This window comes from Procambarus clarkii, chromosome 16 (genome assembly GCF_040958095.1).
Source record: "Procambarus clarkii isolate CNS0578487 chromosome 16, FALCON_Pclarkii_2.0, whole genome shotgun sequence".
Taxonomy (NCBI): Eukaryota; Metazoa; Arthropoda; class Malacostraca; order Decapoda; family Cambaridae; genus Procambarus; species Procambarus clarkii.
The window spans coordinates 12,966,424-12,979,809 of NC_091165.1; the positions used below are offsets into that span (position 1 = coordinate 12,966,424).

A 13,386-nucleotide genomic window follows, 5' to 3' on the forward strand; every position below is an offset into this window, starting at 1 on the left:
CCCCCCCCCAATCTTGGGTCACAGTGAGGGGGGCTAAAACAGTAGTTTTGCAAGTAATACTTATTTCTTTGTACATTCATACCATAGTGGAAAAAGACCTATTTTTGGTTACTGGGAGGTGGGCGGTTTACTAATTTTTTCTTAATAGAAATACAGTATAATGAAAGCTAAAAGATCAACTCTTAAGTGTTCCCAAGATGAAAATAGAGGAATCTAAAATGTTTGCTTGTACAAAATCTAGAACAAAACTACAGACTGCATTGGGGCCCTTGCATAAAAGGGATAAACATCACAGATGGAAAAAAAAAGTGCAATACTGAAGTTACAGTACGATTGTGTTTTCAGTGAACCCTTGAACACATTGCAGATTAATGATTCAAACTAATTCTTTGAATGCAACACCACCACAGAGCCATATAGCGGACGTTACCCTAACCCCACCCGACTCTAGTAGCCATAAATGGTATGCACTCTGCACCAGGTCTGGACTCTTGGCATTCTATCAGCCTGTCCTAATTAACAAAGGCCAAAAGTCTATTCCATGCACCCACCAAACTCCGTTTACGAATGAAAAATGGTTTACGCTGCTACTCTCAATTGATGACATTTGAACACTTCCAGAACGACTTTTTGTTCGAACCACAATGCTGTAAATGCTTCTCATGCATAAAAATTGCCAACAGAACCTAAACACCTAACCTAACCAAAGCCTAAATATACCAATACTATATATAATAATAATTTATATTTGAGAAATTTCCTGTTTTGAATTAACAGCATGTTAAAATTAATGAGTGCATCTTTAGGGTCGACCGCTGGATGGGGTAGACTCGGTCTGAGGGTGGAAATTGACGGGTTGATTCTAATTTTTTTTTTCTTGATGACTATCACAGGCTCTAAACATTCTTTAGAGATGGAGCCTAGATATTGGTGTTATCACTGACATACTTAAAACAGCAGAATTCATGCCACTTCAAAAAGGTGGTAAAGCAGACGCAAAAATTTTATAAAAAAAATGTCGCATATCATTACTCTTGGAAAGTGTACTAAGATAGATCACAAAAATGCCCAGAATTGGGGAAGAGGAGGCAGGTAGCCAATGAATCCTAAATTCTATGGTAGATATATCCCACCCTTATGACTACCTGGAAGGAGGGTGTCGGGAGCCACCAGGGCTCGGCCAGAAATTGGCGTATAATTACACTAGACTGGTTTTCTTTGGGGGGGGGGGTGAAGCCCCTTATGGCTCCCTAATGCTGACTACCCACAAAGAAAACAAAAAGGGCACTTAACAGGGAGGTGGGAGCACTGCAGGAGTCAGGATGAAGAGAAACCTGGATAAAAAATGTTACATTATGGCACCAAGGGCCTGGACACATTAACAAAATACCAGGCTGCCATCACCCTGTTAACCTCCAAAACCCCCGTGCCTGAATATCGGCCCAGGATACAGTATGTTCAAAAACGGCTGAGAGCACTGCATACAGTACTTCGCAACACTATGGGTGCAAGAGTCTACAACAGGCTAGCTAGGCTGAAAAGCACTGCAGATGACCTGAGAAAGGCAAGCCTTGGAACAGAACAAAGGTGGTGATCAACCCAAGAGGCATCCACTGGCAGAATACGTGGCATGAAGGTAGTGGCAGAGAGCTGCCATTGGCCCAACACATGACATCCATGGCTGAACCAACCCATCGTCAATAACCAATGGACCCCTCTAGAAGCCAACCAACTCCTTCACCAGAAAAGAAGTTGGCTGGAAATGAACACACTGCACACCAGGGTCAAATTAACAACCCCCTGCCTCCAGAGGAAACCATGAGGTGGTTTACAACCAGAAGCAAGAGATGCCAAAAATAGACTTAAGAAAACAATCACAGACCAAAGGGGACACTATAAACCGAGCCAAATAATGAAATGAAAATACAGTCCAGAGACCAAGCAAGCTCGGGTGACACATGAACGGGACGGAGGTGAAACAGTGCTCCGCCACATATGTGAGACACGTGTCACATGATACAAGATGATAGTATTCAGCTCGAGATGCTGATAAAAAAAAAGCCAGGACAGAAGAGCACCACATGCTCAGAAATTGAACATTGAAGAGAGAGGAGCACACAGAAATCTTGTACTTTTACTGAGAAGCATGCAAGTGGGAAATGCATCAGAAATACCAAACGTAAAAATCTGAGACGGCCGAATCAGCGAAGCACGTTACTGGGCCGACCCTCTGAAAGAGGCAGAGCTGCAGAAAAATGCCCGGGTTCAAACATGGCAAGCAGCGCTTGAAACCTTCCTTGAGGCTGAGCAGGCCATCAAGGAACTGGAAGGTTCACCCTTTTATGGTAGGACTCCAACCTGGCTTGGACCACGTGCCAGGAATCCCCACTTCAAGTAGTCTAGCTTAAAGGCATCTACTGTGAGGGTCTTGCAATCGATGAATGGCACTGCATACAAGGGAAGATGCAGAGGGGTTGGATTCGCAACTATTTCCTTATTGGTCTGTCCTGTTCATACGTTTGGTCTGGCAACGTTCCCTACAGCAGCAGTGACCAACTTTCCAGACCTCACAGACCACTTAATTCATAATTTTAAATCCAGACGACCACACAAAGGATTTATCTCCAACAATCATATTTGTTAAAGCAATTACAGTACTGTACTTGCTTTTGTATATTTTCACACATTCTCTGAAAATATTCGTGGTTTCCTAGGTAAATCAGGGTGTTTTGATTGAAAGTGCCTTTAGAGTTTCGAAAATTTCATGGCATCATTGGATAAACAGTGGCCGTGGATGCAGCTAATCAGATTTTTTAATAAATTACATTTTAAGCAGTTCAAATCATATTTTCTTGATATTGAGTTTTTTTCTTCTCTCCGCATCCAGTTCGAATATTCTGCCTAATGGTACCTAACGAGGACTGTGGAGGCTCTGACTCATTGATCAGCTTGTAACAAACTAGGCTGTTGTAAGAATTATTCCAGAAGGTTCCAGAAGTTTCGGGTAGGGACCTGACCTCTCGACACACATTCCCCTGGGGATTAGCAGGTCTGAGTCACAAATGGTGGGCATCTTTGTTCATAGTTTTGTATAATGAATCATCCTATAGTATTCAGTAATTTAGAGAAATTAGCCTTTATTCATTTTGTATTAAAATTGTATTGTATAATATCCCTGGTTATAACATCAAGAGTATTCTAATTATTGAGTTAAGTCACCATCAGTGACGTCACGAATCAGATCTAAGTTGTAAGGCGGAGTGACCGGCGGTCATAGGTCATCAGGGTTGACATGTCTACTATTTCTCAAAGTTCAATTAACCATTTTGGGGATCGGGAACAGCTCTGCCGTTAGATGCTTGTGTAATTTAATTTCAGTAAAATAATTCAACCAGTCTGGATCAATTAAGTACAACAGAGGTTAATTGTTATAACTTAAACCTGGCTAAGTAACTTGGTAAAACTTAGACTATGCAGAACAATACAATGCTCTAGTCTGGGCTAGACCAGACGAGGAGAAATCAGTGTGGACACAAGATCAACTGGGAGAGGTCAACCATCTTACCTCCCCAAGACCAGCCCAACATCTTTAGCTGGTAAAACATAGAGGTGTAGTTGCTATGGTTAGTTATAGGGATAGTCACATTGCCATTCAGGTCAAGTAGGGAGTGTTAAAGTGACAGGGAGTGAACATATTTAGATTTTGTTTTAGTTTTTCTTTTAATAAATTAATTAGTTAATAATTTGCATTTTTATTATTTCCATGTGTTTATGTGTATACTTGTCCTGGTCACGTGGTCCACACGAGGCAGAGTTGAATTGGGCGCCGATTCTAACATCGAATCGGAATTCATCATTCCCGTCTAATTCCACACTTAAGAACTCTCAAGGTCATCGGTTATAGTGGGGATCAAGCCCCCAAGGTTGATTAATTAGCATGATCGATCCAGACCTCGATCATTGCTCGTGTTACTGGTCTGGTGGTGGTGGCGGCGGAGGCGACTCTAGGGTTTTGCTCGAAGCCGAGGTCACGTCATACTGGTTGTAGAATCCTAAGTCGGTCAATCGTCTTAGGACCACGTGGCGTGGAGTTGGCTTTGGTAAAAGTTTTGGAGGCCCTTGTAGAGAATAAAAAGTAAGAATACGGGTAGAGGGGGAAAAGAAGAAGGAAAGATTAAGTAGAGAAACCCCTACCCGTGTTACAAGCTCACGGTTAAGTGAAGTACACATATTACTATTGTTACTGTTATCAATAGTTACATTAACTTTTGTAGTGCTAAAGAAATGCAAAATATTCCTTTGGTTTTTTTTTCACTGATATTCACTGTTTATTGCATTCAAATCTGAAGTCAAACAAGAAATAATAGTTATGAAAGTCAAACTATTTGATGCCATTCAATATAACATTTAACAAAAAGTTACTGTACATACCATACACAAATAAAATAAAACATTCAAAATATAAAAATTTCGTAATTATTATTTTTGTTTTATTACTAATAAAAATGCAAATGTCCAGATTTTTCTGTGGACCACCAAAATTTTCTTACGGCTCGCTGGTTGACCACTGCCCTAGAGGGAAGAAAGTGTTCATCTCGTTTTCTTCTTTTGTGGCGTTATCTTGCACATGTATGTATGTCATTCATCCGGGCCATAGGAGCTTCGAACCATGCACCCCAAAAGCAGACCAAGCTACTGATAGAGCTGTGATCTTCCAATTTTGGGGTCCATGGTTCGAGGCTCCCACTGCCCAGGTGAATAAAATGGTTCTCACATTTGCTGTAGTTAGCAATTTACATGTACTGTATATATATGTATACAATATATGAATGATCCATTTGAGGTACAAAAATAGGAACTTGGATCACACAACACATGGTTATCATCAATTTGGCACAATATAATTCTTAATATTTTTGCTGAGTAAAATATGAGTGGAGATATATTAAAACACCCATCACAAATTTTAAATATTTTAAGAGACGGATTTCAATGGAATTATATAAAAAGAAAAAGAAGGAAAATATACCTCTTAAAAGCTGCCTACACAAAATATCAGACTATCAGTGGATATTTATTCACTACAGAATCTATTTTATGAAATATTCCAGTATTGAACATACTGTCTGTTTAAAGCAATGTGATTGGCAACTTTACATTTGTATTTAAACTATGTTACACACAATCTCTCCTGACTGTGAAAGAAAAACATGAGGAATCGGTTATTTCCACTTTATAGCATGGAACAGATCAAGAAAGCACATGGTAAGGACATGCTCATGCACTTTCTAACCATACTTTTTTAATTTCCTGAATTTTGATGTTCCATACCACACAGTGTTTTAGATTTCCTGACCTTTCAGCAGAAATCTGCTTCGTAACATTTAAATGGCTGACACCGGGATGCATAGATCTTTGAGAGTAAAAATATGTTAAGAGATAATACAAAGGTTGCATTTGGTCTTTTGCAGGAAAATATGACCAGCTTTATAGAATATAGAGGAAAAATGACACTTCATTTCCTACAACAAAAACATCTAATTCAGTTTGACAAGATGCCAGTACACACAATAAAAAATACTAAAAACAACCTATTTTCACTCATTCAATATGGACTATGAGACAAAATATTTTGTATGAAACAGGGTGAGATATACACCAATTTAAGGATATGATTGCACAGATTCTATTAATTTCTAAACAGCAATATTGGAAGATTTCTTAATTTTACCTAATTTTTGTTTGTTACCGTTAAGAGTACTGGAAGTAATGCTGCTCAGAACAAATGCCACTGACATTTGCTAAAATGACAAAATCTCATGACTTGTCACCAGCAGCAAATTATTGAACTGTGTTTAACCCTCTTTAAGATGCTTGGCAGATATAAGAGAATTTAACCTCATAAAGTATAACAAGTAGTTGAAAAGTGCTTTATAACCCAACCATCCTGAACACTGAAGTATGATCAGAAATTGCAAATCGTAAAATTTTACACCTGTAGAATCAGTTTTTCAGTTTTAAACTGTAAAACAGTTTCTTTGGCACTGAAGATACCAATCTGTTGATCACTTGATGAACAGGTTCTTAACCTATGTTGTTCAATCTTCATGCTTCATGTTTTTCACATGTTGATTCAGAGTAACTTCATCCCAGCCCCCCCCCTCCCCCCCGAGTAACCCCCACCCAGCCCCCCCTCCCCTTCTGTGTGCTGACTTGCTTATTGACAAACGCCTTACAACCTTATTGTGTACTTGTAGAATCTGAAAGAAAGATGTATTAAATTATATTTTGTATGTTAAGCATGGAAACCATTCATTTCAATTTCATATACAGTACAATGGGTAATGAGCTCTGGCTAATATGTCAAGTTATGGTGAATTAGCTAAAGAAAGAGGGAGGGGAAAATGAGCATATAATATAATGAAATGCTACTTTCTGTGCAGAGTCCTCATTAACTTTCTTTAGCTTAAGGCACTGACTGGTTAATTACAGACACAAGAAACAATTGGGTTTCTAACGACTTTCGAATCCTTACTGAACACACACACGACCAACATCTGGTATCATAATGATAACCTATGTGAATATGGTTATCATCATAAGATGACCAAACCACACATCAGAGGAGGGAGAAACGATGACGTTTTAGTCCGTCTTGGACCATTATCAAGTTGCATGTGTGACAAGTCTCACACATGACCAAGCTACACTCCCGCATTAAACCTTGACCCGACTCCAAGACCATCGGATGCTATGCAACTGGAACCAGAAGGGGGAAAGTGACGACCAGAAGCAGGGTGAACCACACCCACAGCGGGAAGCAAGAGAGGAGTTGACTTAGTCTAGATGGTCACCAGCACTTCAAATTCTGGGTACTTAACACTTTGGCGTACCCCGCGCCCCACCCCTCAACTGTGCGATATGGGACCCAGGGTGTCATGGGAGCGCGTGTAAATTCTGAAAAGTGTATACTCTCTTCAACTTTGTCACCTTAATTCTCGTCCTACGAGATTAAATTTGGTATCATTGTGTTCGCAATAGAATTCTCTATAGGACTAAATGCATATAAACTCCAAAAGCCCGGCTAATTACCCGCAGCAAACAGAGAAAGTGCGAACGAGTTACCCAGGAGCGCGCAAACGCAATAAAATGCTTTCACTATTTTCACTCTGGTCACCTCAATTTTCGTCCTAGGTCTTTCATTTTGGTCTCAATGGGTTCGCAATAGAATTCTCTAGAGGAACATTAGCATATAAAATAAAAAAAAACCTGGTCACGCTCCAACCGCCGACGAGTTGAAGACGGGCCACGCGTTAGCCGCAAGTGAGCGCTCAGACGCCTTCCAGCTACACTCCCAATTCCCGCCCTTTTCAAGCCTTTCTTTCGCAATTTTCTTCCTGGAAGGGCCTTGTTTATGATCACTATCCATCGTGGAGTAAGCATAGATAGTTTCTAAAGCCGCAGTAAGAAATATAGCCACGGAAAATAGCCGAAATGTTCACACGTTTGAGATGCGAGGGGAGGCGACATTGGTCACAACAGTGGAGCGAAAACAATGGGCCCACGGCGTGTGCCAAGCCGCCTGAGGGCCACGAGGCTCAACAAAGAAAATGGGAAGACATCGGCACGCATTTTAAAACCAGTCCCCAAAAAATCGGATAAAAACCTGATTTTTGGCGATTATTTAAAGTGGATGACGCAATGTTGCGTCATCCCCGGCATTACCGACAGTAAACGGATGATGCAATGCTGCATCATGCCCGGGCGAAAGTGTTAAACAACATAAGGGCCATCTCTGAGACATCTAGATAATCAATATGCTGTAAATGCCTAACTCAAGAAAACCTAGCTTGCAAAGCTAGGCAGCTGTCTGGAAGGCTTCCAAACCTGAAGTCAAATCAGTAAGGGCAGAGACCCAGTGAGAACAAACTCCATAAGACTCATGGTCATAGGTGTAACTGATCCAGCAGGCGTCATAGTGGAAGCAGAAAGAATGATCGTCGCCAGGTAGCAAATAAACCAGCGTTGAATGTAATGAAACGTCATTTTCTGGGCGAGTCCTGGAGCAATCGAGGCTGATATGGATACCCCTAACTTTGGCATCAATCAATGTGGGTGGCGATCTAGGCCTACTGGGGACCATGAGCCAGAACCTGGCCCCCTCAGAGAGGCATGAGGAGCAATGGCCTATAGAAATGCACATGTGATTTTGGAGCATTCTATATCTGCCATCGACCAGGACAGGCACCCAGAAAGGTAAGCGCTACAAAACAAACCCCTATTCTGGTTAAAAACGACAAAATTAGACAAACGAGTAGACAGAACTCCCCAACTGAAAACGAGCAAACAGGCATGTCGTCACACGAGCCATGCCACATGTCTGCACAGCTCCAGATATGTGACATGGCTGGAGCCCCAGACCCCCGTGCCGGCGATCCACTCCGCAGTTCTTCAGCTGATGGGATACGGCTTGGTTGTTGTGGCTCCAGCTCTGGACTCTTGTTGTGCTGTCCTCTGTTTGAGTACTGCTCTTACGGTGGTGTGCAAGCTGGGAGTAATATTCACAGGTACTTGGACTGCACGTGCTTAGGGTCATCTTCCCTGAGTGCCCTGTTAGTACCGCCCTAGGGGCTTGGGGTTCCCTTCCACAAGTCACCTTGGGTCTACCTCTATTGGTCTTTTGCTGCTTAGTGATTGACTTCCCCAAGTGTTTTGGGAGGTTTCCTCCTTAGTTGCCTTGGGGCAAGTGGTAGTTTTTGCACTGGTAGGGGTGCGGGGTACTGCGCAGCTAGTTTTCACCTATAACAGCAGCCGGCTCTGTTCCCACTGGGTACGCTGTCCTCTTGCACGGTTTTTCTTTTCTTTTTATTTTTGCCTGGTGTGGGGTCTGCCTTGGTGTTCCTCCCCCCTTTATACTAGGGTTGTTTGTGTTTGGTGGTTCCCCTTGCTTCACCCTCGTGAGTGGACACATCCCGGGGATTCAGCATTAGCAGTGTTGATTGGTTGGCTCTTCTGCCAAGCAGAAGAGCCAACTGCATTCAGCCATCCATTCTGCATCACAGAGGGACGGTGCTGCTCCTGGATTGAACTGGCACTTTCATAGTTTAACTCATTGATGGCTGAACCCCCTAAATGCCCCCTCCTCCTTTCCCCATGGGGGGGTGGGGGGGGGCATCTGGCTTGCTTTGCCAATGCCTGGTCCCACTATTTGTGACCCTTTTGGGTTGTCTCCCATAGCCTTTGGTAGAGTTGCTTCATCTCTTCCCCTCCCTCCTCTCCTGGGTTCTGGACTTTAGGTCAGGACTTTCAAACAGCTGAGCGAGGTCATCATGAAATGGATGGACTTGAGCATCTCTAAGGCGGGTGTCCCAGTTGTTTCCAATCTCCATGCTGGACATGGCTGATGTACGGTACATCCTCGATTTGTCTGGATTAAACAACATTCCCTGTCCAACCTTCCCATGACCACCTTGGTTCAGCTTTGCCTGGTATTATAGGCAGAGATTCCTGGATGGTGTTCCTAGACCTCAAGGACACAAATTGGCACATCCCAATTCATACAGGGTTCAGGGACTGGTTAGGTATCATAGTGGGGTGTCAGGCTTACCGCTAGGGTTCTGTCCTTCGGATAAAACTACAACTTTTCACAGATCTTGAACGTATCCTTTGTGGTTAATTGGATTTGCACAGGAAGCAATTTGCAGCCTACCTGCCTACTTATCAATATACAAAGCCATTCTCAAGTAATTGCAAGGAACTATATAAAACAGAAGGAAAATAAAAATATATGAAGAAATTGAGGATAAGTGGAAAGTGAAAGTACAACAGTTTTGTTAAGCATTTAAAATATGGTTGAACTTATTGTGTAAATGTACTAAGTTGTAATTGATTTCTCACCATCAGGTAAACATTTGTACCACAGCTCCACTGTAGTCTCTTCATTCAGTCTTTTCCTCTTCAGCTTCTCCATCAGCACTAGACTCTTCAGTTGTGGGCTCCTCTTTTTTCTCTTCCTCAACTTCTTCTTTTTTCTCTTCCTCATTATCTACATGTTCCTCCTTCTTCTCTTCACTCTTCTTTGGAGGTCGGCCTCTGCGCCCACCTAAAAAAAAAATATGAATGTTTTGGTATACAGTAGTACAATTTTTTTGTTGATTTATTTGTTGACTGAGCTTCTACATCTGGACTTAGATTCAGTAAATGTCATGTATTTCTTCTTAAATGATTGTATTATGAAAGTTCTTAAGAACTTTCTTAAGAATTCTTACGAACTGGGTTGGTTTGCGTAATTCAACAGACAGCAACATACCCTCATTAAAATGTGTATCTTTGTTCTCTAATTAGTTATATTTCCTATGATGGATTTATAATCTCTTATAACTCTGTCTTCCTGATGGCATAAAACTGTATAGATTACTGTATTAGCAAATATATGTTAGAGAATTTATTGTAGCATGTGTAAAGTTTGGCACTCGAAGCATGAGGAGGCAGGTTATGTTTAAAAAAACTGTATATATATGTATGTTGTACCTAATGGACCAAGTTGCCTAAAAAAGCCAAATTTCCTGAAATATTATATTTTTCAAATATCTTTTCGTATGGAATGATAGTGTTCCATTACATTTCATATGATTTAATTTTGTTTACTTTGATTCAAAACTAACACAAATTTTATGAAACCTAATCTATTCTAAGTTAATCTTTCCATTTTTATTGTTCAATGTTTCATCAGCAATGTGACATCTTCAGGAGTACACTGTTAAACTGACACATCTATAATGAGCTTACAAGATTGACTGATGAAGATTAAGCCACCCAATTATTGGTGGCACGGATATGAGTATCCCATAAGCCATATGGCATGAGTATCCCATAATCCCATCAGCTTACAAGGAAAAATCTAGACATTTATATGTGTGGGTACACCTCACACTACGATTCGCCTAACTCCCGTAAGGGGCCAGGGACTCAGTTTCTCAAACTTCCTCAAATACTTTAAAAAAAATTTGTTGCATAATCTACTAGGCAAATGCTCCAACTTTGTCTAAAGGATCACCAACATAACATGAAAAAATAAGAAAATAAAAATAATTATAAAATTTAATATGGATAATTTCAGATTTTCAAATCAGCTTCAAAAATACAAAATATCACCAATTGTTCATTTGGTGTTATTATGCTCTCAGAATAACATGTGATCTTCATTTGAATCATTGTAGAATTCAGTTTTTCAGTGTAGTTTACTGTAAACAAATTTGTCAATAAGGCATTTGAAATACAGTACAGTATGCTCCAAATTTAGACAAATAAATTTTTAACTCCAAATGTTTAGGGGTTTATGCTAAATCCACAAGACAAAATTGTGGAACAGACAGCTTTGCGCACTACAGTATATGTAAAAATGATGAGAATTGGTCAAAAACTGGATTTTAGAAGCTGACTCAAAGTTGCAATTCTAGTTCTAGATATAATTGAAGTTGAAATTATCAACAATGAATAAGGTAACTATTGTCTAATATAATAAAATAATAAAACTAATGTCATTTAGTTCTCCAGTGGCATTTGTATTGATACACTACATTAGTACACCTCAGTTTTTCAGAGGTAAAATGAGGAGGAGGGGAATGAAATGTTTATTTCTACAGCCAATAGAGCTTTGGCCCACAGTTCGAGTCGCCTTGAGCCCAGGTGAATGGAAAGCATTTCTAATTACAGTATTACTAATAATTACTATAATTATTATTATTACCTGTATCATCCTTATTGTATTAGTAATTCAGGCTTCCCTATGTTTATAATATTTTCAAGGTATAAATATTATTTACACAGCGAAATCACACTAACATCATATACAGTATATCAATGAGAAAATCAACTGGAGCTCTGAGGTGACTCGAACTTGCAACCGAGAAAATCCCCAACCACTAACGCTAACCACTGGACCACCCTGACTTGGTAAGAAGTCACACAACTGGATTTTCTACTGAAATCACAGGAAGTCTGCAATCCCCTCCTGAAGCCAATCCAAGTTTTATGTATGACCCCAAGCACCCTTGTAGGTAACATAGTTCATGCACCACATGCTTTAACATCAAATACACAGAAAACTCACACTAACATGATATGGAATTCCGTGGAACCCTGCCCGCAATTCCTAGAAAACGTGATTATTGAGCATTCTTCTGAAACTTCAACATCCCAAGGAAGCATAATCACAACGACATCTAATGATGGTCGCCAAGTGAGGCACTCAGCCAGATGTATAAATGAAAACATCTAGAATCTTGTTCAGAACATTGTATACATTACCTTGAGAAAGGATGTAGGTTACATCTGAAAATTTGGTTTATAATACATTTATGCACATATTGGGTCTTTGCTTCACCTTCAATGATTAATGGGTCATGAAATTAGTTTTTCTGGGAGGACTCCTCTGGAGGCTCCTTGGTGTTTAACTACTTGGATAACTCCACCCAGTTGAATCCAATTCATACCCTTGCAAGTCATTACAAGCCTACCAGGGACCAGAGGACAAAATTTTACCCCCCCTCTACAGTGGCACAGGGAACTTGATCATACATACCAAGAAAAAGACACCAGAAATGGGAGCAAGACAATACAGACACTCAGTAGAGCTAGGTAAAAAAAAAACTGAAAACAGGGCACCGAGATGAACTACTCAATGAATCGGTTCACTTGCTAGTTAACCTGCATGCCATCAGGCTGCCACACATCTAGCTACTTAGTTCCCAACCTTGACCCATCAGCTTTTTTCCCTAGCATGCATGGCAAATGCCATTGTAGATTTTGCTCCTCGTTCCTGCCATCCTGGGCACTTCTGTCCTGTGATGGCCATTGAAATTTAAATTGAAACTGACATAAGTTTCTTGAAGCATAAATACACGTAACTAGTTGAGGTATCTCAAGCTACAGTATTCTCACCCCATGGGTCATTTGCTTGTGTACTTGTTCCATGCTATAATGTTTGCTTCATGATGTATATTTTTTATGCCACACTTCTTGTGTGTGACTGATTATCTGTCCCTCTCAAACTGCAGTGCCTTGAGTGATTATACCTAGGTGTTTGTTGGTGTTGTCCCTGCCTGGCCAGAGTTATCATCATTGGTGAATTCGGGAGCTGTCTCTAAAAGGCTGGCTCTCTGTTGAGTGGTGCCTCACCCTCAGCTGTGTATGGGTCTTGACTTCATTGCAAGGCTTTGTGGATGGACGCAGTCTAGGGTTTCCATTTCAGGGTGCTGTGTGCTAGTTTTATTGTGCACTGTCTATGCCTTTAACAGCTGCCTGTGTCTATAGGCTGGTTTCAGTCTTTTTATTTGGTGAGCAGCCAGTGCCTGATGTTTCCTACTTGGTCAACCCTTCAGGAAC

At 40.7% G+C, this 13,386-nt stretch overlaps 1 protein-coding gene across 2 annotated transcripts in view; it reads right to left on the reverse strand.

Annotated features, from left to right (window-relative positions):
- Window positions 1-4,959: 4,959 nt before the first annotated feature.
- The window catches only part of LOC123760071 (uncharacterized protein DDB_G0286299), a 43,211-nt gene continuing 34,784 nt past the window's right edge, over window positions 4,960-13,386 (reverse strand). For both annotated transcript variants that reach the window (XM_045745514.2, XM_069325282.1), the window contains exons 3-4: window positions 9,898-10,102; window positions 4,960-6,260 (exon numbers count right to left, since the gene is read on the reverse strand). In XM_045745514.2, the coding sequence (XP_045601470.1) occupies window positions 9,939-10,102 (164 nt within the window). In that variant the 3' untranslated portion in view covers window positions 4,960-6,260; window positions 9,898-9,938. The remainder of the gene's footprint in view (window positions 6,261-9,897; window positions 10,103-13,386) is intronic.